Source organism: Sebastes fasciatus, chromosome 10 (assembly GCF_043250625.1).
Source record: "Sebastes fasciatus isolate fSebFas1 chromosome 10, fSebFas1.pri, whole genome shotgun sequence".
Classification (NCBI taxonomy): Eukaryota; Metazoa; Chordata; class Actinopteri; order Perciformes; family Sebastidae; genus Sebastes; species Sebastes fasciatus.
This window is the reverse complement of record NC_133804.1, coordinates 8,718,879-8,745,630: the sequence shown is the minus strand read 5'-3', so window position 1 is coordinate 8,745,630 and position 26,752 is coordinate 8,718,879. Positions and strand designations below refer to the sequence as shown.

The following is a 26,752-nucleotide window of genomic DNA, read 5'->3' as shown; positions in this document are numbered from 1 at the left end:
GACTGTCTTACAGCAGTTTTTTACATTATATTGCAGTTATGAAGTATTGTGCAGACCAATAAGGTAAAACCCCCATCTTTCAAACCCCCTCTCAAGTATTACGTAGCATTAGCATAGACACTGGTAACAAAACATCAAAGAAAACTCACACGACACAAGTCTAACTACAACTAGTGCACGCTCTTCATCAAACGTGGGCTCAGGTACCGTGAGGAAAGACGAGATAAAACCAAAACTGCCTAAAACACAGCAATCATTATGACCTGCAGGAATGAAATGTGTACATAAAAATCTACTTTAAAATCACTGTAAAATTCCACAGCAAAGCTAGCTTTATTAGAGCTGGTATGTTTTTATTAAACGGACACGAGGTGTGAGGTATGATGGTGGAACACTAGTCTGGTTTAACGGAAAAGTAACATCAGTAGGACTTTATGTGTGACATTGTCAAATGTGTGTGTGACTAATGTAACGATGAGGTCGGCTGGCAATTGTGGAACATGTAGCATGATGGTGTGTGTGTGAATATGTGGTGTTAGTGCTTTAGTTGACTACAGCAGATGAGCACATTTTGTTGATCCCACACGCATTGGACCCTCTGTATAGGTAGTAGTAACCCTGTATGAGAGAGGGGGAAAACACACACAAAGCAGTAGTTAGTTTTGTACAGTATGGTGCAACCCAACACAATTGTATGTCTCTTTCAAAAGACAAAACAAACAACAAAGACTGTTAGTTGATGGGGTTGTCTTACCTGTTCTCCATAATCCTCCCCCCAGCTGTTTTTGATGGCCCAGAATGGGATATTTTTACCTGAAAGCACAGAAACATTAATACAAGAGTAGGGACTGGGTAAATGAAGCCAGGATAAAACAGGATAAAACCACTTACGTTCTCCGTATCCCACCATCAGCACAGCGTGGTCGATCATCCAGGGGTTGCAGAAGATCTTCATAGGGTGAGACACACCCTTCCTGTAGAACTACAGACATTTAAAAAGACAAAATTAATGAAATGTGGTTGTATGCTGATGATCACAGTCTAGTGAAAATAAGATGCATTTTGACTAGGGCTGTCAAAGTTAATAACGTGTTAACACAAATTTGTTTTAATGCCACTAATTTCTTTAATGAATTAACGCAACTTGCGATTATTGTCGTGAAGGAGGCTAAATAACGCTCGAAACTTGTGCTAAATTTTGGCGAGGAAAAACTGGCATGGCCATTTTCAAAGGGGTCTCTTGACCTCTGACCTCAAGATATGTGAATGAAAATGGGTTCTAAGTCATAGTCAAGTCTGACACACTGACAGCTGTTGTTGCCTGTTGGGCTTGAGTTTGCCATGTTATGATTTGAGCATATTTTTTTTATACTAAATGCAGTACCTGTGAGGGTTTCTGGACAATATTTGTCATTGTTTTGTGTTGTTAATTGATTTCCAATAATTAATATTTACATATATTTGCATAAAGCAAGCATATTTGCCCACTCTCATGTTGAGAAGAGTATTAAATACTTGACAAATCTCCCTTTAAGATACATTTTGAACAGATAAAACTATGGACAATCATGCGATTAATCGCAATTTTGTATTTTAATCGATTGACAGCCCTAATTTTGACTTGTTATCTCTTTATGCATACTTTACATGGAGGTGATGGCAGTGTGTGTCATGCTGTGGTGGATAAAACTGCTTACCTGCATGGCAAAGGCATTCAGTGCAACAGAGATTGGTCCATTCTCAGCCAGCCAAGCTGCAATTTCTGATGAGATCAAAAAACAAGTCAATTTAACAGTTCTTTGTTTCAAACTGCCACACGGCAGAATTTTGTAGTTACAATTAATATACCTGCAAACGCAACACCCATTAATCTCAACTAAGTATTCGTATTTGAATTCGGGAATGACAAATCATTGGAGTGGTGTCATTACCATTCATTAAGTCTATTCAGATAAAAAAAAAAGAGCGTCTTGGTGTGTATTTTAGTAATATTTTCTGTGGACATGTTAATCAGTGCTTTCTTCTCTTCATTCTCTCTCCATTCGCTCAGCCCACTCACCCTTCTCATCTTTGGACAGCTCCACAGAGCTGTTGATGTAGGCGGCCACCTTCATGCTGGTGAAGTCGCAACTCTGCTTCTGCCCGGTGTAGGAGTAGTCGGTCTCTGTCTCCAGACCGCCTAAACAACACATGAAAGATGAAGATTAAAAGGCTCAGCAACAAAATAAATCACATGTAAGCTTTTGCAGGCTGCTCAGAACCAATAAATAGCTGTATTTTCTTTAGTGTCTTTCTTACCCAGCTTCTCAATAGCTTCATAAGCATTTGACGGCAGGCCTCCTCTGCACGCCTGGTCCAGCCCATCACAGTCCACCAGCTCTGTGAAGGACAAATCAATGCACCAATCACATCAGGGCTTTTATCTGCAAATATAGACACTGATTTTTTTTAATCTGCAGGAGAAAATTATTGAATTATTGTATCATCTACTGTGTGTTTGTTCAGGTCTGTGCACATGTTTATGTGTGTGTGTGTGTGTGTGTGTGTGTGAGTGTTACCTTGTTCAGAGAGGGACAGCAGCGTCCCATTTTTCAGGAACCACTGGCCTTCAATGTTGCCTGTCACAGAAAATGCCCAGCAGGATCCACACATACCCTGCGAGAAACACACATACATACACCCAGCAATCAGCATGAAGTAGGCGGTAGGTATAATTTTTCATTAGTAACATGCTACTCATTTAGGGTGACTGCCCTATAATTAAATCTGTTTGTTGGTACCTGGTTTTTAATAGAACTGACAGCTCCATGATCCCTCCAATCGAAGCTGGCAGGGGCGGGGCCTCGGGCCAGAGCGGCTGGTTTCATTGGCTGGTGAAGAGTCCATTGACTCAGTAGCGGGTTCAGGTATGTAGAGCGAAACTCTTCCTCTGGAGAAAAACAGAAGAAGAGCAGTTAAACTTTCGGGTTACTTTAGAAGATTTTTGAAGAAAAGCTGATGCAACACATGAAAAGCAGAAGGTGAATTTCCTCTTTGGAAACTGTTTGGAAATACAAACAACACATACCAGTCAGGTCGCTGAACTTGGTGACTCCATACTCGGCTGACCCTTGATCCAAAGAATGGAGCTTCTCAGCAGTCTTCAGGTTCTCGTGGAAGATGCGCAGACGATGATCTGCCTCTGCAGGATCAAAGGTCAAACAAACACATATTTCCATTAGGGCTGTCAAAGTTAACGCAATAATAATGCGTTAACGCAAATTAGTTTTAACTCCACTAATTTCTTTAACGCTTTAACACGACTTGCGAGTTTTGTTGTTTACAGACATGTCCACTTTATGATAATCACATAAAGTTTGGGGCAAGTCAAAGTCAAGTCAGCACACTGACACACTGACAGCTGTTGTTGCCTGTTGGGCTTGAGTTGTCATGTTATGATTTGAGCATATGTTTTATGCTAAATGCAGTACCTGTGAGGGTTTCTGGACAATATTTGTTATTGTTTTGTGTTGTTAATTGATTTCCAATAATAAATATATACAAACATTTGCATAAAGCAGCATATTTGCCCACTCCCATGTTGATAAGAGTATTAAATACTTGAGAAATCTCCCTTTAAGGTACAATTTGAACAAATAAAAAATGTGCGATTAATCACGATTAGCTATGGACAATCATGTGATTAGTCACGATTAAATATTCTAATAAATTGACAACCCTAATTTATATATTTACTTGACAATGAAAGTGTTTTACTGCCCTGTTTATTCATTTTTGACATTTTAATGTGATAGTTGGAAAACACAATGGTCAGGCAGATGTTGTTTGGTAGGTGTGTTGATCTGGGTTGTCAGGACACACGATTCTGATTGATTCATTTCCCGTCTCTCTCTTGTAGTGATTTTTGGAATGTGTTGGACTCCTTATTTCCTCCATGATAATACAAATATTTTAAAAACCAATAAGCAAGAAATCAACCAATATATAAAGCTAGAAACCCAGTATCACTCCAGCCTCCGATATCTTTTATCAAACAGCCTCAGACCTTATCTAATCTATTATCTGCCACTTACTGACTGAGACACAAACAGCTCCTCTGTCTGCACCTGTTTATCTTTTCATTCTCTGAAACTGCATTCATATTCATGTGATTAAACTGTCATGGTTATGTTGCATCTGTACGCATGATAAACTACTTCCAAAGGCGCTGAATGGATGGGGGATATTCAGCCTTATGTTTAGGTTTACATATAGGATGAAGAGCTTTTATTGTTGATACATAGGCTGTGAGTACATAAAGGGTTCAGGGTGTTCAGACAGGAAGGCAACACATTGTGCATGTTCCTATGTTTGGTATGTACCATTGTATCAGACACTCACCCTCCTGGCTGCTGTAGTCCTTATTGTATTTAACCATGAACTCCTTGAACTGGCCCAACAGCTCCACAGACTCCTGCCAGATAAAAAGCAGACAAACACACAACATCAACAACACAGGTCTTATCTTCAATCTCAAGTTGATGATGGTGATAGCAGTTTACATAACCAATGGAACATAATATCAACACTGTTGTCAGTTCTGTTATTGATCTGATTATTATATATTTTTTACCTCCAGAGGCTGACTGGTGGATGCATCCATGACCTTGTTGGTCTCTTCTTGTTGAGGTTCAACTGATAAGAGAAGACAGGACAACATGTTATGTGTGAATGAGCACAATATTCACCTATATTTCATGTGTTCAAAAGTACATTGACTCAAATTAGTAAGTAAATAAATAAATGGAAATACGTGGAGGCTGTAGAACCATTTTTGAGCCTAAATCAGCATTTATTGGTGTGCTCATCACTATTTCACCTTTTACCTTGTTTATTTCTTTGGTATAAAGCAACACTTATCAACTAGATTAATAAACATTAGCATTACATAATAACAGAGCAACATAAAAAGTTTGAGGCCAGAACAGAACAAGATATGGTCAAAAGGAAGGCAACGTTTGCATAAAGTCTTTCCTCTGTGACTATGCCAAGCTGCTTTGTTAAGGTTGCTTGGCAAGATAAGTGCCAATCAATTCAAATAGATCATTTGATAATCTGGTGTAAAACCCATTTTAGATTAGATTAGATTAAACAGTTTATTAGCCACACAACCAAGGCTGGTGGAATTTGTTTTTGTACAGTATGTTATTCTCTGCAGCACAAATAAATAAATGGATAACAAGATTATTTCCTGTATACACATTATTTTAACCAGTTTGACAGAAACACTGTCATCCTGGACGATACTGCTGCTTTTACAGTGGAAGCAAAGCATCATGGGATAACACTGAAACCACATAAACAGTAGTTCAATGGTGATTACAGTTAACGTAGACCTCTTGGGGTAACAATAAATGCAGTGCAGAGTAACCACACAGTCACTCACTGTGAACCATAGCCGTGCTCTTCAGCTACACTTTGACCAAACCATGACTCTCACATGTGTAATTATCAATGTGTTTGGCTGCTGACTGACCTTTAGGCTGGCACTTCTGTTTGAGCAGAGTCGAGGTGCCCTGCCAGGGAACGTCCCACACTTCGAACACACACACCTCCGTCTGAAACAAAAACATACACAGGACAGAGATATTATATATTATGAACAGTAAATGAACATACAGTCATACAGTATATATTCTGAGTGTTGAAAATTGATTGAATAAGTGGAATAATGTGTTTAACACACTGCAGCCCTATCTAACAGCATGAAAGAGAGCAAGTTATTTATGTCTCTTGTGTGTCTTTATATTTTCAAGGATGACGCCTGTTTTTACCCCCTTGGCTAGATAGAAACAAACAAAAAAGTTGATGTGTCAGTGCTGTGTGAGCATGCATGTTGGCTTGAGGCATTAGCATGCTTGGGGTTACTTCAAGTCAGGCTCAAGTCACAAGATCAGATGACTCGTGACATCTCTGCTGAACATACAGAACTACACTTAGATGTGCATTCACATTTTTGGAATTTGACATACGTCTAAGGGAAACCTGCTTTTCTAAAGCCACGACAATAGCCTACTTTCTCTCCCTCATTCACGCTCCCTCTCACACACATCCTACCTTGAGTTTCTGCAACTCGGGATAGAAGTCACATGTCCTGAGCATGGTGGATTTCTTACATTGGGTGTTACTCAGTTCCACTGTTATGGTGTAGCGGATCCCCTTAACCAGCTGGAAAACAGAAAATACACACATACAGTGATCATTTTTTATTTACAAACAAGACACCTTGCCCTTAATAAAGCATTTATTCAGACATTACTCTAATAGTGTTAAAGTCTGGTATACTAGTCAAGTCAAGTTCAACTTTATTGTCATTTTTCCACATACAAAGTAAGGCAAGGCAAGGCAAGGCAGCTTTATTTGTATAGCACATTTCAACAACAGGGCAATTCAAAGTGCTTTACAGAAACATTCAAGAAATAATTAAAACAGTTATAAAAACATAAAAACATTAAAACATTAAAGATTAGAAAATAAAAACAAGCTAAAAATAAAAGCTAGGATAGAAGCTAAAATTGCATAAAACTCAAAAGAGTAAAAGTTATAGTGCAGTGTCAGAATAAAAGGCACCCGCAAACAGGAAAGTTTTAAGCTTTGTTTTAAAAGAAGTGAGAGTTGGAGCGGTCCTGCAGGTTTCTGGGAGCTTGTTCCAGATATTTGGTGCATAAAAACTGAACGCTGCTTCTGCATGTTTAGTTCTGACTCTGGGGACACTAAGCAGACCTGATCCAGATGACCTGAGAGGTCTGGATGGTTCATAACACAGCAGAAGATCAGAAATGTATTTTGGCCCTAAACCATTTAGTGCTTTGTAAACCAGCAGCAGTATTTTGAAATCAATTCTCTGAGAGACAGGCAGCCAGTGTAGAGACTTCAGAACTGGACTGATGTGATCCACTTTCTTGGTCTTAGTGAGGACTCTAGCAGCAGCGTTCTGAATCAGCTGCAGCTGTCTGATCGATTTTTTAGGAAGACCGGTAAAGACGCCGTTACAGTAGTCAAGTCGGCTGAAGATAAATGCATGGACTAGTTTTTCCAAATCCTGCTGAGACATCAGTCCTCTAATTCTTCTTATATTCTTCAGGTGATAGAAGGCTGTCTTTGTAATTGTCTTAATATGGCTGTTAAAGCTCAGGTCTGAGTCCATGACTACACCAAGGTTTCTGGCTTGGTCTGAGCTTTTTAACATCACAGATTGTAGGTGAGCACTAACCTTTAATCTTTCTTTTTTGGCTCCAAAAACTACGACCTCAGTTTTGTCTTTGTTCAGCTGAAGAAAATTCTGGCACATCCAATTATTGACTTGTTCAATGCACTCACTCAGTGCTTGTATTGGACTGTAGTCTCCTGGTGATAGAGTTATGTAAATTTGTGTGTCGTCTGCATAGTTATGGTAATTTATTTTGTTGTTCTCAAAAATCTGACCCAGTGGGAGCATGTAGATGTTAAACAAAAGAGGCCCCAAGATGGAGCCTTGGGGAACTCCGCATGTGATTTTGTTCAGCTCAGATTTGCAATTACCTATAGACACAAAGAAGTCCCTGTCTTTTAGGTAGGATTTAAACCAGCTGAGTGCTATGCCAGAAATACCCACCCAGTTTTCCAGTCGGTCTAGTAATATATTATGGTCAACCGTGTCGAATGCAGCACTGAGATCCAGTAAAACTAAAACCGTAGTTCTACCACTGTCTGTGTTCAATCGGATGTCATTGAAGACCTTAACAAGAGCAGTCTCAGTGCTGTGGTTTCGTCGAAAACCTGACTGGAAGATATCAAAAGAGTTGTTTAGTGCCAGAAAGCTATTTAATTTTTGAAAAACTGTTTTTTCAATTATTTTAGACAAGAATGGAAGATTTGATATCGGTCTGTAATTATTTACTACTGATGAGTCCAGATTGTTCTTTTTGAGGAGTGGTTTGATGACAGCAGTTTTCAGGGCCTGTGGGAAGACTCCTGAAACAAGAGATGCATTAACAATCTGTAAAAGCTCTGAGACCATACAATCTGATACTTTTTTGAAAAGGCCTGTTGGCAGAATGTCAAGGCAGCATGAGGAGGATTTTAGATGTTGTATGATTTCCTCCAGGTATGTCTGATTTATTGGATAAAACTGTGTCATGGTATTTGCGCCAGGTTTAAGTGGACGCAGGGGAAACAAACATCCTGAACCTGCTATGGAGGAAGTGACTGCTTGTCTGATTTTGTGAATTTTTTCTGTAAAAAAGGAAGCAAATTCATTGCAGGCCCTGGAGGATAAAAGTTCAGAGGCTACTGACACAGGAGGGTTTGTTAGCCTGTCGACAGTAGCAAACAGGGCACGTGCATTGTTATTGTTTTTGGTGATGATGTCAGAGAAGAAGGACCGCCTTGCATTTTTCAGTTCTGAATTATAAATGCAAAGTCTCTCTTTATAGATGTCATAATGAACTTGTAGATTTGTTTTCCGCCACTGGCGTTCAGCTTTTCGACACTCTCTTTTTTCATTTCTTACCAACATGGTATTTCTCCATGGAGATTTTTTCTTACCAGAGACAATCTTCACCGTTTTGGGTGCAATGGTATCAATAACATTTGTCATTTTAGAATTGAAATTATCTACAAGCTCATTGACAGAGGTCCAGGGGAGGGTGGGTGTGGAAGAGAAAGCCTGAACAAATTGATCACTGGTATTTTCAGTGATATACCTTTTTGTGATTACCTCTGTCTTATCATTTCTGTGCACAGGAAGAGTACTCTCAAAGAATACACATGAATGATCAGACAGAGCAACATCCATCACTACAACCTTGGAAATGTTCAGGCCCTTTGATATGATTAAGTCCAAAGTGTGTCCCCTATTGTGTGTGGGCTCTGTCACATGCTGACTCATTCCATAGTTATCAAGAACCTGACACAGTTCTTTGGCCCCTCTGTCCTGTTGGTTGTCAACATGGATGTTAAAATCACCAACAATGACTACACAGTCAAAGTCAACACAAATTACAGACAGCAGTTCAGTAAAATCATCAAAAAAAGTTTGCACAGTATTTAGGTGGCCTGTAGATATTGAGAAACAAAGCTCGAGAAGAGGAGTTCAGCTGAAGAGCGACATATTCAAAAGAAGCAAAATGTCCATAAGATATCTGTTTGCATTGGAGAGAATCATTAAACAACATGGCAACTCCACCTCCTTTCTTATGCATTCTAGCTTCGCTCATAAAACTAAAGTTGGGAGGAGTTGACTCGATAAGAACAGCTGCACTGTTATTTTGGTCTAACCAAGTTTCAGTTAAAAACATAAAATCAAGCTTGTGCTCAATAATAAAATCATTGATTAAAAAACTTTTTCCTGCCAAAGACCTGACGTTTAACAGGGCTAGCTTTAATGTGCTAGAAGCATTATTATTATTTTTTGGGACATGGTTTGGCTGGCAAGGAATCAATGCTAAATTTGATAAATTAGCACAATCAGTAAAAATCTTCCTGTTTCTTTGTAGGTTCACCATTCTTTTTCTACTACTTATTAGAACTGAGATAGAAGAAGCTCTCATCACACAGGGCCCCAGCTTATCCTGGAAACAGTCACGTGTATCATTAGTCTTGAAGCTTGGACCCAACACATATCAATCTGTGCTTGCAACATTTTGTAAAGGAACATCCTTATCAGGCTGCGGAGACAGAGGCTGATTCCATTGTGGAGGGGATGGAGGTGGTGGGTGTCGTGCTTGTGGAGATAGTGCCAAAGTTGTTCGAGGTCGACCTCGTGGGGGGATCATGGGAGAGAAAATGGGTGTAGGGCGGGGAGTAAGTTTAGTTCCAGCATTGACCAGCTCCTTCATGTGGTCAGTGAACTCCAAGAGGGGGGAGGAGGGAGAAAGGGTGATAAGCGAGGATGAGGACGCCTCCTCTTGTCTCTGCTGTATCCCAGGGCTGGCTTGTGGTGGGGGGTGAAATGATTCTCCTTGAGGTCCCCTGGCACATTGTGTTGTGTCTTCGTCCAGTGGTGATTCCTCTTGTCTCGCGTCCTTGGCAGAGGGAACAGATGAATGACGCAGGAAGTAGAATAGGTTGGAGTTGAACAATTTTACTCCTGACTTGTTTAGGCAGAGTCCATCTGCCTTGAATAGATGTCTGCGGCCCCAAAAAAAGTTAAAATTGTCAATAAAATGCACTGAGTGGGATTTGCATGCTGTTGAAAGCCATGTGTTCAGTCCCAGCAATCTGCTGAATCTCTCGACTCCTCTTCTGATCGGCGGCAGGGGTCCACTGATAAACACCTGAGCATTCACAGAGCTGACCGTGTTTAGCAGACCAGTAAAGTCCCGTTTCAGCACTTCAGACTGTTGCTTCACAACATCATTCGACCCAATGTGCAATACCACATTTTTCACATTTGGGTGTGCAGTCACAATATCCAGGATTCTTTCTGCCAGATCAGAGACCATATCTTTGGGAAAACAGAGTACTTTGATGTCTTTACTCCACATGCTTTTCACATCTTTAACAGCAGCATCACCCACAATCAGAGTTTGAGTTTGAGGCCCAGTTGATAGCTTTCCCTGTAGCCTTTTACCTTCAGAGTTGTAGTACACGGTTAAAACGAAATGTCATTGCTCGCGGACCAAGGTGCAAACACAGACATACAAAAACAGTCACAAACATAGAACATAACACAGTGAAAAAAGTGCGATAGTGTGGCAGAATAAAAAATGGATGACAGGATGATTAATAGAGTAAAAGCAGTATAAAAGCAATTAGGTCTTTAAAAATTACTATATATAAAAACCCAATGACTCTCCAGTAGTTCCCCTTGTATAAATACCTAATAAATAGATAAATAGATAAACAGAAGTGTCAGTGCAAATAGTGGTCCTGAAATGTCTGTTTCATGTCCAGCAGTAGCACTAGTGATCATTCAATAGGTGTTTACCAGAATGACATTTAGGCAGACCAAGCTTTTTATTAATGTATATTGACTATGTTGTGGTATCTGGATGCTTCTTTTGCTGCATAGAGACTCTGGTGGCACTAGCCAACACTGCACAGATTGATGTGCTGATAAACAAGTGTCAAGCTTGAACTCAACGATATGACTTCCGGACAGAATGAAAAGATGGACATATTGAGAGGCATGCTGCCTGTAACCTTTCCTTATAGACTTTTAAAAAAAAGTGCCAAAATTAAAATAAATCACAAACTTGATGACAAGTCTGTGAAAGATGAAAAGAAAAAATGAACTCTTTCATTTTTTTTAATTGTAATTAGATCATTTATACCGCAGTGAGCAGTTTATGCCATTATTATGAAGGTAAGTCCTCTTCTTTCCGGTCTTTGTGTAGCTAACTCCGTCCAGCTGACTCAGCTTTAAATGTCCTCCAGTCCTACTGTTGTTGTTTACAAAGAAGTGAGCACATACTGTACAGAAACTCTCACTGCGATGTCACAAATCATTATACAACCCACGTTCTCTATCCAGACACGTCTGTTATGACAAAATAAAATGCTGTGAATAAATCGTTGTTAAAAACATGTTAAAGTACACCGGTGTTGTGTTATTACCTGTTTGGTGGCCGAGAGGAGCCGGCTGACTTTGCGGAGGTGCATGGCGTTGGAGCCCCGGTTGTAGCGCTCCTCGGCGAACTCCAGAGCCTTCTTCAGGCCGGGGTCGGACTCCTGCAGCCGGATCAGAGAGCCAGGAGGCCCGAACAGAGGACGGTCGATGTCCTCACCCAGCCCGAACACCGAGCCCACGGCGGCTGCCAGGGCCAGCCATAGGATTACCGGACAGCGGGATCCCACCACCATGTCTGCTGCGGTGTGCTGTCAGAGAGAAAAAGGAGCCGGTGTCCAGTGTTTGCTCAGTTAAAAAGAGGGATGTTTGTTTTCCTAGAAGAAAAGTCGATGTTAAGTTATCAGCAGTGGTTATACAATGTAATAGTGTTGCCAAACAACACTGGGATGAGACTGTGGGGGGAGACAGGAGGGGATTAGTGGGCGGGGAGTGTTCAAGAAACACTCATGATGTAACAATGTTGCACTGCTAAATCCTCTGTTCTAAATCCGCAATAACATAACATCATATATAAATAGGACGAAAAGACAAATCACCCGGTTATCTCATATGTCGGTGACTGCTAGGTGATATGATATCATTTAAAAATAACTATGGTCTTTTATCACAAAATGTACGGCACTTCTTACCTTTTATTTTTATTTTTTTCATTTGGTTTTCCTTTATTTGGTTTTACTCAGATATTTACATAAACATACTTAATTAGATACAAATATGAAGTGAACCAACTTTTCCACTTTTCACAATGAAATTATAGAACACACACAAATAGAACATGGGGTGCTTTTCATGTGAAATAAGATTAAATAAATAATAATAATTAAAAAAAAATTACTTTTAGAAAAAAAGAAAAATTAAAGAAAAGTAGGGCGTTTTGGGGAAATATACTTTTTCCACTCCTTCCAAATTTCCTCAAAGTTAGTTTCTTGAAGCCTCTTTGAGAAAGTAATTCTTTCCATTACAAATATTTCATAAATTACATCATACCAGTTCTCTAATGATGGGGTATCTGGTTTAAGCCATTTCTTAGTAATTGCTTTTCTAGCAGCTACACTCAATATTCCAAATAAGTGTTTTTGTTTTAATATTTGTAGATGTTGAAAATAGAAGACCAAACAGGAGTTCATCCCACTTAAAAACTATGTTTGTACCAAATATAGTAACTAACTCACTCATTGAAATTCACAATATTGTAACCAAACTTCTTCTGGAATGCAGCTATTAGTTTCGCGTTCCCATTTTTGTATCATGTAGGTAGTACTTGCTATTTCAGCCTCCTGAAGTCACTCCTTCCCTTTTAAAGGTAGTCTAGGGCAAAGAAATCTGGGAACCCACTGAAAGAATATTGGGTGATATCACACACAATAATCAAGTATATTCTTTGACATGTAACACATCCTAATTACATGTACTGTAATACGATCATTCAAATATATATGTAAACAATATTCTAGACAACAGTCTTTAATGAATCACAGTTTTTAATGATCTGCTTTCTAACTGAAAAAAATGAAAAGGACACTGTAGTAGTATCTATCCTTTGTCATTTATGTGTCATTCTTCTTCTGAACCAGTGCTTTTTCATACTGATGCTACTTGACAGGCCTCAGCAAACACATGGGAGCAAGTATGTCATAAATTACCAAATGTTAATCCAGTGCTCTAGAAGTTTTTTAATTCAGCAAGGGAGTCAGTTCTCATGGACACTGCAAAGTGCCGCTCAAGATTTGGGACACACGCAGTTGTTATTAATTTCCCCATTACCAAATACCAAAGAACATCGTAATTAAGAATCTCGTTGGACGATTTTCAAATACTACATAGTATTTTGATTAACCTATACCTCTACCTTAACCCAGTAAAGCCCAAATGAATCCTCCTATTTACACAGTCCACTAAATTCACACAATACTGTCTGGCTAGCATATTGTGCTCTGTACTTTTCATACTGAAGGGACAATAGTACCCAAGATTCAAGATTCAAGATGTTTATTGTCATGCCGTTTATACAAGTTCAATCGTGTGAAATGCTTTTTGCTGGTAAAGCTCCATTAAAAATAATAAGTTATATTACAATTATAAAAGGAAATACTTTGTACAAGGGCATATTAAGAACATATACATATCAGGAAGTATGCATTTACATATATAAGAAATACTTTGTAAAAGGCATATTAAGAATATATACATTAAGAACATACACAGTATATACAGTATAAGATATATGATTGAGGTACTTTTTGTGTGAGAAGGTGTAGTATGAATTATCTATTTAAAAGTCTGATGGCCTTTGTAAATGTGGTCTTTAAGAGGAAAAAACATTAACAGGTTCTTACACTTTAAGTTTAAAGTGATATATATAATATTGCAACTGTGGGCCTCACACCATTGTAATTTCAGCCAATAACCAACAATAATGAAATATAGCCACTAGAAGGCGGCAGAATACCATCACTGTTCCATGTTGTTTTTTATTATAAGGGACTTTAATTTTGAAAGTAAAAGCCCTGACTCTGAGGGTCTGTCTGTGTAGATGTTTTTCTTTCACAGCTACAGCTTACATGAAAGCATGATAATAACCTACAGGTTTTATGATGAATATTAATTGCATTTATATGCCAAATTAAGCTAAACTTTTAGGTCAGGTTCGTTTTACGGACTTTTATTGTGGAGGATTGTGTCCGGAAGTGTTGTTGCGGCTGCTGCAGGCCTGGCAGCAGAGCTAGCGCTGCTAGCACCGCGGGGACACACAGCTCTGAGCTAACACTTAACACTTGAACAAATAGGCTGCTGGACCACATTTAACTCACACCTCGCTGGCTAATCAGGGCAACAATAGCGTTAACTTCACCCCCCCGGTGCGACAACATAGCTGTCGTGAACGTTATGACTCATTTATCTGTAGGTACCAGGTTGTAGCATTAGCATTAGCATTAGCATTAGCCTGTGAGCAAAGGTCTGAACATGGAGAACCGAGGGATTGAAGACATGTTTGACTTTCGTCGGTGAGTAATCTAGCTAATTCAAGCTGCTGGTAACCTTCACATAATCAGCCCAGAGTTGCACTAACTTAACCTGTGTGTTGAATAAACACAGTTCATGTTATCAGTGACGTTTGTTAGCTAACTACTGTCTGCTTCCTTTCATAACCTTTCACAGACATGCAGCTAGCTGCTAACCTAGCTGTGTGCCAGCGACATTAACGTCAGCATTGTACTGCTGTCGGTTGTTATTACACTTTGTGCAATGATAATATCAGTATACACATCAGCTGTAGCGTTAAATGTGTCAACTATCAATTCAATTCAAACAAATGTATTAATCCCTCTAGGGGCAATTGGTTTGGAGCAGCTTGTACATTAAAAAAACAGATAAAACAACAACAATATATATATATATATATATATATATATATATATATATATATATATATATATAACAGGACCCAAAACGATTAATGATGTAAATAAGACTAACTAATAAATAAACAGACTGAACAAGAACAACAGAAGGATCAGTCTTATAAAGGATAAAATGATCTGTGATGGTAAAAGGATAAAAGTCCAGGAGAAATATAAAATCTAAGGAGCATTCAAGATTGAATGCTCCTTAGATTTTATATTTCTCATACTAGCTATCTTAACCTCACATGGTTGTTGATCTTGACATGGTGAAATGAACTACTTTATCCTGATTAGCTGAGAGGGAAGTTTTCTGAAAACGTCCTTAAAGCTCACACAGTAGGCTAGTAGATAACATCTGTATTTATATGTATGTGGAGTGAACACCATTGCCATTAACATCCCCTTTAGATTTGAAAAGTAAAAGTTGTGCTTCGACCATATAACGTTAGGCCTACTCCAACAATACATGGCCCATCTTTCACATGAATGCAGGTGGGACATGAGGCCTGTAGGTGCAGGAGGACAGATTATGAGGGTATGATTTTAGGCCTTTTTAATATTATTGGGCATCCCAGATGTTCTCCAGCACCCAACCACCAAGACTATCAATTAGAGACACGTGTAATAACTTATGGGGAAATGAAAATTTGGACTGTGGGTTAATGTGAAACTGAAACTTAATGCAACAGTGAAGGAGATAGATAGGTGATGCTGGCAGCATTCCAATTATATTATTAGTATTGAAATTATGTCCTTTGTGGTCCAATCAGGTCCTCCCCTCTTTCAAAGGTCACAATATTTCCCTGGTTTCCAACATCTATTTCTAATAATGTAACAATGCTCAGAGGGACAATGTTGGTGCCCTCTGCATGTGCAGTATTTCAGTTTTTTTTAAGGAAGGTGTGTGATACATTGGCAAGATTTTAGTCCTTATTGTGAGCGGTCACCTTGAAAAATAGCCTGTATAAAAATAAAATGTAAGGCCAGTGAGGTCTGTTTACAATATGAGATAAAAGTGCACAAGATTCGTCACTGTAAACTCGAGAGAAATGCTCAAATTCACAATTTAGTGTTAAACTCTAGTAGTTAGTTATGGTAGTTTACCAGCAGATGTGGGACAGATTTACATATTTTTACTGCCCTGCAGTTTCTTTATGCCTAGTTCATATTAACAGAGTGAGGATTGCCTCAATGTCTAACGGTGTTATATTCAATACATAGTGGCAGAATGTGGAGTTTCTGTTAATGTGTGATATTTGGCAGTTCACCTTGGTGTGGAATTATTTGTTGGTTCAGTACAAGTACATTAAGTATTGAAATAAGTCCACACTCTTTTGTTTAGCTTCCTTTTAAAGTTTGTTCATTGCTTTAAGTCACGGTCAGTGTGATTTATGTGTTCTGTAAAGATCACACCTGCAATTAGACTTCACCCTTTTCAAATTTCATCCACTGCATTTAAACATGTTGTTTACTAACTGAGTCTTTTCTTTGTACAGGTTTCCCAAAGATGCAGTGGTTCTCCTGCTGTTGCTGATTTACTTTCCAGTTGGCATCTGTTTGATGTTAATACGGATTTTTATCGGTGTCCACGTGTTCTTGGTCAGCTGTGCACTTCCAGAGAGTTTTGTTAGAAGGCAAGTATACATTTTTCTATGCACACGTTTTACTCTCATCAGTAATAACAGTTGTAGTTGTGGCAGTAGTAGCTGTTGTAGCAATCATGTGTGGGTCATTAATAATAATCTTATTCTAATTAATATAAAAGTGTGTATTAATGATACATGAGGTAGTAGAAGTATAAGGAAAACGGTGACAGTTAATGCTAACACATGCTATATAATGCATACTGTGTAATTCATTAAAAATAATTGCAGCATGGCTGCCACTTACAGCTATAATGAGTAATGACTACATTAAACACAGCCACCCCACCCATAAAACACCATTAAGGCTAGTGGCTGCTCAATATACTTTAAATGGTATGTGTCTGTTCCACAGTAACCTCTTGTAAATGAGACCTGGCTGTCAGTAACTTGTTTCCATGTTTAATTAAAGGTAATGACTGAGATTGAAGAACCACAACATATAATTAAATAACACACAATGACCTGGATGTTGCAGGAAGAGCAGTGAGAAACTGTGTGTGTTATTGAGAATGTCTCACTGCATGTTAAAAAGTTGCGGCCTCCCGATTACAGCCACCTGTATTTCTTTGTTCTCTTAGATTTATTGTCAGAGTCATGTGCTCAGTCCTGGGGATGCATGTGAGACAGAAAAACCCTCGCTCCAGAGACAGAAACACCAAGCTGTACATATGCAACCACGTGACCGAGTTCGACCACAACATAATCAACCTCCTGACCCCCTGCCACACTGTGAGTGTTTTACTTTCATGTGTTATACAGTATGTTTAAAACATTTTAGCCATCTCTCATTCGTAAGAATACTACATGTTTCCTGTACCAGTCAGCATACGCTGAAAACGGCGGTGTTGAATTCAAAGCTATATACAGTATATTGTTACGCTCTTGATAGTCATAGATTAACCCTATGAAATGACTATGCTAATTTCTGCAGTGAACCTGTGCTTCTATTTGTGTTCATAACTGCTGCACCTACAAACTTTTTTAGATCACCTACTTGTCAGTGTAACATTTGAAGCACTGTGAATGTACAAGGATGAGTACATCGTATTCTGTATGTAAATTTCAACGGCTGTAGGTGACACATGCACATTTGCAGAGGAGACATTGTGTGCACTGGGACATGAAACAGAATAAAATGATGGTATTTTACTGTTAAATGCAGTGTTATTTTGCATTCACACTAAGAGCAAAGCAAATTTTCAGATTGATCAGTGCTAGGCTATGCTAACATTGTACCTGCTCCATCAACACTCAACATGACTTCATCTAGGCATAAATACGGCAGCGACGTTGCTGTTTATACCATAGACAGTCTGTGGTTTGTACACATACATTTATACACAGAGTTTCGTCCGGTCTCTGTACAAATATGATGTACTATCATAGCTTTGGGTGCCCACAGACGGCTGCAATATTTTTTTCCTCCATTTCTGATTCAACAACATCAGGACGTCAGTGCTGACAGGAAGAGATTCTCAACACTGACAGGGTTTCGTGACACAGCGTCACGCAAATTTCTCACTCAAGTTGAAATATTTCAACTCCTGCGAATACACGAACGGCGCGAATTTGGGTCTTTTCGCCTCTCTCTTTGCATGGACTTTGTTTATAATCGCACCATGCGAAAAGTTTGCTTCGCTTAGTGTGAATGCACCATTAGGTAACCATGCTCTGTCTCTTTCTGCTTGTCAGCCCCAGTTAGAGGGCTCCACAGGCTTTGTGTGTTGGGCCAGAGGATTCATGGAAATCCATTCGGCATCTGGACAGGAAGCAATAGGAGAGACTCTTCAGAGGTACTGCTCAACTGAAGGCACCCCACCTTTGCTCCTGTTTCCTGAAGAGGACACCACAAACGGCCGTGCTGGCCTGCTGAAGTTCAGGTTAGTGTTGACATTTCTGTTGCAGCATCAATCTACTCAGTGTTTGATTTACGTCACTAACGACAACAGTTATTATTTGTAAGTGGAAATTAGTTGATGCAATTCGACCAGAAAGTATGACTCACTGAGAAAATGTAACACTTTTTCCTGCAAATTCGACTTTAGCTCTCTTTGTTTCTGTTTTTTGAATAGTTCTATTCATATTTACCTACAATAATAAAAGCAGTCCTACAGCCCAGCAGTAACTGTTTGGGATCTGTCAGTATTTGCACATTGAGACAGTGTTTTGGCCTCATACTCATGACTGTGGTTGTAGAAAGTGATGCAATCAAGCCAGCCACAAATTATCATTCCTCTTCCATGGCACTTTGAGATAGAGATTAATTACTTTGGCGGTTGTTTCCCCTCACTAATTTCCCTCTAGAGTTCTACGGGCAAATTAGTGTAAGGAAGTGAAAACAGCTGCAAAATTGATTCATTTCTATCGTTAATTTGAGTAACTCAGAACCAAGTGTGCTATATCTTCAGCTGAAGTCTCCTAGAGAGATGCAACGAAACCTAATCAAAGAGGGAGGAGCACTTCATAATAGGATCAAGAACATTGGATACCACTTTAAAATAACTACCATTTATAAATGGTACATTTATAGTTAATAGTTATTTTACTGTTAAGAAACCATAGACTTATAATTAATGTTTACTAATTATTAGTAATGCTATAGTTTATGTTGCAACAGATTATTGTTGCACACATTATAACATTTTATATACTATATTATAAGTATTTGTTAATGATTATGAAATTATTTTTTTAACCTTAATGAAATTGTTTGTAAATTATCTTTAAACTTTACATAGATGGACCAGATCATTGTTACACTTTGTTAATGGTTAATAACTAATTGGTTTGTAAACCATCTATAAACATTATTTGGACGGCTATTATAAAGTTGCAACTGATGATTATAATATATTGTTAAATGGTTAATAAATACTTTGTAAAGCATTTATAAACATTATTTAGATAGATTGGCTTCTGGTCCATCTATCTATGTAATGTTTATAGATGTTTTACAAATGATTTCTTAAAAGGTTACAAATCCTGTTAATGATAATCACTTACACATACTTAATATAGTATATACAATGTTATAATGTGTACAGCAATAAACTGTTAATAGTTTAATAATGTAATCAGAATGTAATTGTTATCATCTCCTATCAGCTATGATACAATATACAATTTATAAACTAATGATTTCATATTATACAAACTACAGATAAAATGACAGAAATCATAGCATTACTAATAATCATTAAACATGATCAATTATCATTTCACTGTTTGTTAACAGTAAAATAACTATTAACTAAGTTTAATTAACTATCAACTTACCATTTATAAATGATGTTTATTATAAAGTTTCACCGAATATTGCAATGCTTTTGTTTGCAGAGTTCTGAAATTCAGTTTATATTAGTTTTTCACTGCACACTAAAATCTCTAAATCAGACCAAAACTCCGTTGTGCCATGTACAAAACACACCACCAGTTTACTGGCCTCATGATCCTCAATGTTGCTTTATTAATATTTTCAAATGAAATAAATTTGATGTCTTAAGAAATTCTATTTCTCTTAAGTAAAAAAAAAAATAAAAAATTCAGATTTTGCTTATTCAACCTTACAGACTCACCAACTAACATGCTACATATATATTTTCCCCCTCAGTTCCTGGCCTTTCTCACTGACTGATTCCATTCAACCTGTGGCCTTACGGGTGACCAGACCATTGATTGCTTTGGTAATGTCATTTGAACTTGAGTGCATCAACAAGTTACAAAAATAAGATGTATAGCTTTACCAAAATATGATTATTGTGTATTTACAGCGTTCACTGTTTGAATCTAGAATATCTGAGTGTTGCACAACAAGTACAAGAAGACATTTCTTAATGTTGTTGGTAATGACATATAAACCATGGAACATGCCTGTAACCAGACACTGAAATGCAAAATGTTAACAAACAGAGGAAAGAAGGAGTTCAATAGCGGAAAATATTGCATTTTATGTACCATTCCCAGCTGTGGAAAATCAGTGCAAAATAAGTGAACTTTCCTGGAAGTAACAGCAAGCTGATTAGTGTGGGCTGCTTAAATCTAATCCAGCCATCTCAGTACTGAGAATAATTGTGTCTTGTGTTGCTGTGAGCAGCAGTGGCTGCAGTTTTACAATCAGTGAGGATATTTTTAAATAACTGCAGGACAGTTTGGGTCACCAGGACACCCTGCCACAGCTATTATTGTCCATATTCTCTCTGAGTGTTTGTGCATAGTGAAATGTAGGGCATGTCACACTACACTGTAATATGACATTATGATTGAGTTCATTGTATTTTGTCTTTCCACAGAGCACACCTGAGTCAAGCTGGCTGACGGAGCTCTTATGGACATTTTTTGCTCCATGTACAGTGTATCATGTAAGGTACTAAATAATTTGTATCATTATTTCTATCATCAATTGTTTGTTTTTTTAAGTGGAATTGTGATCCTCTGCCGTTGAATGATCAATAATAACCCAATAGTTTTATTTTTCATGTAAACTGAGGTAGTTTTGTGGATATGTGAGTTGAGTACAAAAAGACAAAAGCTGATGAAAACACTTGGCTTTGGCACAACAACCAACCCCAAGCTCATCTTCTCTGGCCAGTAATGTTAATTAATGAGCACAAGTTTCAAATGGTTTTAAAACTAAATTGCTTTTGTGAGTACTTGTTTAATGCGGAGTTCCAAATGCAGTTTTTAAATAGATTCTGAACATTTCTATTGCCATAATTGTTTTTTTTACTTCACCTGTGGCTTTTTTCTTTTTTCATTTTCATCCCAGTTGGCTCCCACCAGTATCCAGACAAGATGGGGAGTCCATGCAGGAGTTTGCCAACAAAGTCCAGGAGGTAAAACCAGTGTTTGCCAGTTGAGTCGTTTCATAAAGGGTTTGATTTGTAACAGAAAAGACTAAGGGTGTCAAGACATTAGAAAATTAGTAGTCAATACCAATACTAGCGAAATTAGGTTCTGCACAAATATCAACAAAAAAAAATCAAATATTAATCGCATTTACAATTTTGGCTTCCCACAATCCCACAAAAAATTAACATGATCAACTGCAATATTGACGTTTAAAATGGATGCTCTGCTCATAGAAATCTCTGCTGCATAAATCAAGTGCTTCCTATCTAACTAAGCTAGAGATGCACCCTCAATCAGCAGCCGATCGAAGCCGACCGGTTTTCAACAGTCTCATATATCTGTTTTTTTGCCGGTCACACACATGTGCAGCCGCCACATGATGGTTTTACGTCGGCAGGCAGCGGCACAGTCAGTAACGCAATCTTGTACAATGTAGTTTTTAGCTAGAAAGTTGAATAAATCCAGTTGTTTGAAGGAGATGTTTTCACAGCAATATAAAATAGATATTAGAGAGTAATCGTGATGATAATCGCGTTTCAACATTGATCAAAATAATCGGGATAATCATTTTGGCCATGATCATGCAGCCCTAAGTGAAATTCCATGATTCTCATTAACAATTCAATACCACGGTAGAAAATTAAAATAAAACAATAAATCCCGTGCACTTCAACATCCACTCCTTTATTACCGTTTGCATACTGTTTTTTGTTAGGAAGTTAAACAGGTCATAATTCCCTCTCTAATATCTATTTTATATTGCTGTGAAAACATCTCCTTCAAACAACTATTTATTTAATTTTCTCGCTTACAGTTGAACGCATCATGATAACGTTATAAATTACCTTTGCCCAATAGCCATTTTTACTGAATAGAGCCTGAATGCATCATAATGTCATCAATGGCACCTCCCGTGTTGAAATCGGTAGGACGAGAGTTAGTTAACGTTAGCTGTTAGCAGCCGGTAAGCTACACAGTCCTGCAGCTAACATTAATGTTAACTTGCTCTCGTCTTGCTGATTTCGACACAGGTTTGTTGTTCACAGTGTAGCATTATCAGGGGAAAAATAGGGTGCAATAGCGTGCATTCCCTGGATGCCTCGATAGTGAGTTTACTTTGTCACAAACATATTTTCTATTGTTCCCTGGACGATGGGACACCTGTTGTACTGTAGAAAAATTAATACCATCACATTTTCAGAATCTTTGCATCGACTTAATACCGAAGTATCTGTTCTCATGACATCTCTAGTAAAGACAAATAACAATTTATTGAGTTTTCTGACCCTAGCACCCATACCCAGGCCCCTCATTAGGAAACTACAATGACTACTACAATATTTAGTTCCCTAAAAGCACAATATTGTTAGATTTTTATCCCCCCCTATATTTTGTCTCACTAAATGCCTCCTCTTTGTTGCCTTTGTGCTGCAATCGTACGCTAAAGGTGTGTTTTATTTGTCTTTAATTTCAGCTATTAGCTGGTGAACTTGGCTTGGTCTCCACCAAGATCACTAAAGCTGATAAAGCTGAGCACATCAAACGGAAAAGGCACACTGTACCACAAACGTCTACAGGTAAGTCAATCACATGAACACACAATACACCTGATTCCCTACCTGTAAGGATCCTGCTGGTTGTTTTTTTGGGGGGATGGTCAGCTGTGCTTTTCCTTACCGTAGGTGTCAGACCTGGATCTATTGGCCTTGGTTTCATGGTCCAGAGTTTGGGTACAGATGATCATAGGATTGCTAAGATGGCCCAACAGGTGAAGGACGTGCTGCCTCATGTCCCACTGAATGTCATCGCAAAGGACTTAGGTAGGGCCCAATATCAGTGCATGTTTACATCCCTGCCAACTCGCTCGAATGTACTGTCATTATTTATTATTATGTCACTCTGCTCTATTCATTCTTCCAATTTGTAAAACATCCCTCAAAAACTTGAATATGGTTTAAATTGCTATGCACTTACAGCTGTCTCTTGATTGTGTACAGCAAAAACCAATTGTGTCGACACCACCATAACAAATCTGCTGGAGAACAAGGAGGAAAGTCCAATGGAAGCAACCGGGACGCCGACATTTGGGTCTTCTATGGACAGCTCCTATTGCTCTGGTTCTTCTCCCACCATAAAGGTTTGACGATTCAACATGCTGCTGTGTCTGAACTGTCTGATGGGGAAATTTATCATTTAGCATCCATTTTAATCATCTGTAAACATTAGGGCTGTCGAGGTTAACGTGATAATGCGTTAACGCAAATTTGTTTTAACGCCACAAATTTCTCTAACGCAATTTGGGATTTTTAGGTTATAGCAGGCTCAGTTTTAAAGCTAGAGTGAAGATACGCATCATATCAAACTAGAAAACCAAAGGAATCCATTGGTACCAACCATGTCATACTAGCTTGTCGAAAGGAGGCCAAATAACGCTCCAAACTTGCGCTAAATTTTGGCGAGGAAAAACTGTCATGGCCATTATCAACGGGGTACCTTGACCTCTGACCTCCAGATATGTGAATGAAAATGGGTTCTATGGGGGCGCCTGGCTAGCTCAGTCGGTAGAGCGGGCGCCCATGTGTGGCCAAGGCTCAGTCCTGGCAGCGGTGGACCCGGGTTCGAATCCGGCCTGTGGACCTTTCCGCATGTCATCTCTCTTTCCCCCTTTCCAAGACTCTATCCACTGTCCTATCAATAAAAAAAACGCTTAAAAAGCGAAAAATAATAATAAAAAAAAGAAAATGGGTTCTATGGGTACCCACGAGTCTCCCCTTTACAGACATGCCCACTTTATGATAATCACATGCAGTTTAGGGCAAGTCATAGTCAAGTCAGCACACTGTTGTTGCCTGTTGGGCTGCAGTTTGCCATGTTATGATTTGAGCATATTTTGTATGCTAAATGCAGTACCTGTGAGGGTTATTATCCAATAATAAATATATACATACATTTCTTAAAGCAAGCATACTTGCCCACTCCGATTCTTGTTTAATCTGTTTATTTTTTTTTTTCATTTTATATGATAGTGATGATTTATATGAGCAGGCAGATGTTGTTTGTTGCTGTGACAGTCTGTCTTGTAGAGATTTTTGGAATGTGTTGAACTCCTCATTTTCTCCGTTCTCAAAATATGTTAAAACCAATAAGCAACCAATATATAAATGAAGCTGAAATGAAGTTCATATTTCCTAGAACTTTACTGGGGAATTATATGTTGCATTAGAAACAATTAAATATTGGACTTTTTAGTTCAGCTACTTTTATCTTGTGCCAGATTTAAAAGCAATCCATCTAGCTTTTTGTTTTTTTTTACTAAATTGATAATTCAGTTTTCTTTTCATCCACAGCCTGCTGCCAAATCATTTGGGAGATCACCAGTTGACAGACATTTGTCTCTTCAAGAGAGAAAAGAAGCGATGTATAGTTTTGCAAGAAGGTGAGGTTTTCCTGCCGTCAGCATCATTACATCATACAAGAGATTATTGTATTATTTCGCAAGAGGAGCAGATATTTGTGTTAATATTGCAGCAGAAATGGCAGAAAGGTCAGCCACACGTGGTGGGATCAAATCATCCATTAGAGTCTCAACTATTATTTTAATCCAATATTTCAGGACTCATTGAAAGTCTGTTCAGTTCATGTTAATAAGACACCTCAGAGATAAGCCAAAGCTGCTTCATTATGTACAACATCCTTCAGTTGTGCAGAACTGAACAGTTTTGCAATATTAATTTGGTTTGAGATTTACTTTGAATTCATTCCTAGGGTCGTGTCTGTTGCTCAATACTGATTCTATGTAGTGTTAAAACTGCACCAGGGAAAAGTCTTCACTAATTTACACCCTACAGATTAGTTCTGAAATCCAGACCTTTCTCTGAAACAGCAGTGAAGGAGGAAATCATTGAGAGAAAAGTGGACTGACCAATATGAAACCTCTTAACTGTCTTGTAAAGCATTGTCGACCAGCAGTGTGCAGGTCACCTGACATTAACCATATATACCAAGCGTGTGTTCATTAGATTATTGATCGATTACACAACGCTTACAAAGCAAAGTAAAAACTGAATGTTTGACTTGTTTTTCTTCATCTAGACGCTACATTGAAAAACACGGATTGGATCAAGAAGACAGTCACTGAACACACTTTGGGTCAAGCCATCATTGAAAACATGTCAGAGAGAAGCATATTCAACTTGCATAGCTGTCTAATTTGAATGGTGATTTTATATTCTGTCAAAAGGTTCTGTTGCAAAACAGATTTTGTTAATTGCAAATAACGGAGACAACTATTTAGAACATGTACACGTTGATGGAATGGTGATTATGCATGTGTTTAATTCTTCATTCTGGATGATACATAATTTTGATAACAATTTGTATTACGATCCACTGACTGTGAATCATCTATTTATTTTTATAATGTCCAGAGTTGTCGATGAAAATAAAGTTCAGCTTGACCTTAAGAAATTTGTCACGGATGGTTTTGATTAAGCGTTGACTTGTATGTCCACAGCTTGGCCTGGAGAAGAAAATTATTACATTACATTTAAGGACTACTGTCATATTTCTTTGGGTGCGGCAGGGATGCTTGCTCTCTCCCTTCCTCTTCCTCCTCTGCATAGACTAGACTATGAAACATGTAACCAGCAATAACCAAATCGGCATACAGTGGAACCTGACCGAACAGCTAGAAGATCTGGATTTTTCTGATGATCTGACTCTACTAGCACACACACCAACAGATGCAAGGAAAATCACACAAACTAGAGATAACTGCTGCCTCCCTTGGCCTCAAAATCAACTCATCAAAAACAGAGGTAATGCGAATCAACAACAAGAACAACCCAACAATAATCATGGATCAAAACCAGCTAAAGGAAGTAGCCAGGAAATAATAGAAATTCAAATCAAGAGGAGAAAATGGAAGTGGATAGTTCAAACAGTCAGAAGACAAAATAAATAGATCCAAAAGCAGGCTCTTACATGGAACCCACAAGGAAAGAGGAAGAGAGGACGTCCTAGAACCACCTGGAGAAGAACCACAGAACGAGATGAAGAGGGAAGGGCTGTCATGGCAACAACTGGATCGGAGGGCACAAGACCGCAGATGATGGAGGGGTTTCATCGATGGCCTATGTTCCTTAGGGAATTTAAAGGCCTAAGTAACTAAGTATGTCATATTTCTTTATATTTATTCTAATGCATGGCTTCATTTCTCCCAAATGTAAGAAACAAATCCTGCCACAAGAGGGAGCCAGAGAGTA

At 38.4% G+C, this 26,752-nt stretch overlaps 2 protein-coding genes and 1 long non-coding RNA gene across 3 annotated transcripts in view; 1 reads left to right on the top strand and 2 right to left on the bottom strand.

The window, feature by feature from the left end:
• ctsf (cathepsin F) overlaps window positions 1-11,987 on the bottom strand; it is a 12,028-nt gene extending 41 nt beyond the window's left edge. The window contains exons 1-14 of the mRNA XM_074647940.1: window positions 11,578-11,987; window positions 6,097-6,207; window positions 5,516-5,597; window positions 4,613-4,674; window positions 4,381-4,453; window positions 3,068-3,181; window positions 2,781-2,929; window positions 2,559-2,655; window positions 2,299-2,379; window positions 2,060-2,179; window positions 1,698-1,762; window positions 892-982; window positions 755-813; window positions 1-618 (exon numbers count right to left, since the gene is read on the bottom strand). The exon at window positions 1-618 is cut by the window's left edge and continues 41 nt beyond it. Coding sequence (XP_074504041.1) covers window positions 544-618; window positions 755-813; window positions 892-982; window positions 1,698-1,762; window positions 2,060-2,179; window positions 2,299-2,379; window positions 2,559-2,655; window positions 2,781-2,929; window positions 3,068-3,181; window positions 4,381-4,453; window positions 4,613-4,674; window positions 5,516-5,597; window positions 6,097-6,207; window positions 11,578-11,823 — 1,425 coding nt within the window. The 5' untranslated portion in view covers window positions 11,824-11,987 and the 3' untranslated portion in view covers window positions 1-543. The remainder of the gene's footprint in view (window positions 619-754; window positions 814-891; window positions 983-1,697; window positions 1,763-2,059; window positions 2,180-2,298; window positions 2,380-2,558; window positions 2,656-2,780; window positions 2,930-3,067; window positions 3,182-4,380; window positions 4,454-4,612; window positions 4,675-5,515; window positions 5,598-6,096; window positions 6,208-11,577) is intronic.
• Window positions 11,988-14,282: 2,295 nt separating this feature from the next.
• On the top strand, window positions 14,283-25,955 carry aup1 (AUP1 lipid droplet regulating VLDL assembly factor). The gene is made up of 12 exons (XM_074647941.1): window positions 14,283-14,595; window positions 16,491-16,628; window positions 17,219-17,369; window positions 18,333-18,520; window positions 20,251-20,323; window positions 20,930-21,003; window positions 21,406-21,472; window positions 22,963-23,065; window positions 23,171-23,308; window positions 23,486-23,625; window positions 24,836-24,924; window positions 25,581-25,955. The coding sequence occupies exons 1-12, from the start codon at window positions 14,555-14,557 to the stop codon at window positions 25,624-25,626; spliced, it is 1,248 nt and encodes a 415-aa protein (XP_074504042.1). The 5' UTR covers window positions 14,283-14,554; the 3' UTR covers window positions 25,627-25,955.
• On the bottom strand, window positions 18,382-18,774 carry LOC141775038 (uncharacterized). Its single transcript, XR_012595539.1, has 2 exons — window positions 18,646-18,774; window positions 18,382-18,555 (listed from the first exon to the last, which is right to left on the bottom strand). It is a non-coding gene; the product is annotated as an uncharacterized LOC141775038 (long non-coding RNA).
• Window positions 25,956-26,752: the final 797 nt, after the last annotated feature.

What these genes read in the sequence shown, in the direction of transcription:
- aup1 (XM_074647941.1), top strand. Translation starts at nt 14,555, where the DNA reads ATGGAGAACCGAGGGATTGAAGACATGTTTGACTTTCGTCG. An exon ending in GCTGGCCTGCTGAAGTTCAG is followed by an intron (nt 18,521 to 20,250) that starts GTTAGTGTTGAC and finishes TTTCCCCCTCAG; the next exon opens with TTCCTGGCCTTTCTCACTGA. An exon ending in ATGTATAGTTTTGCAAGAAG is followed by an intron (nt 24,925 to 25,580) that starts GTGAGGTTTTCC and finishes TTCTTCATCTAG; the next exon opens with ACGCTACATTGAAAAACACG.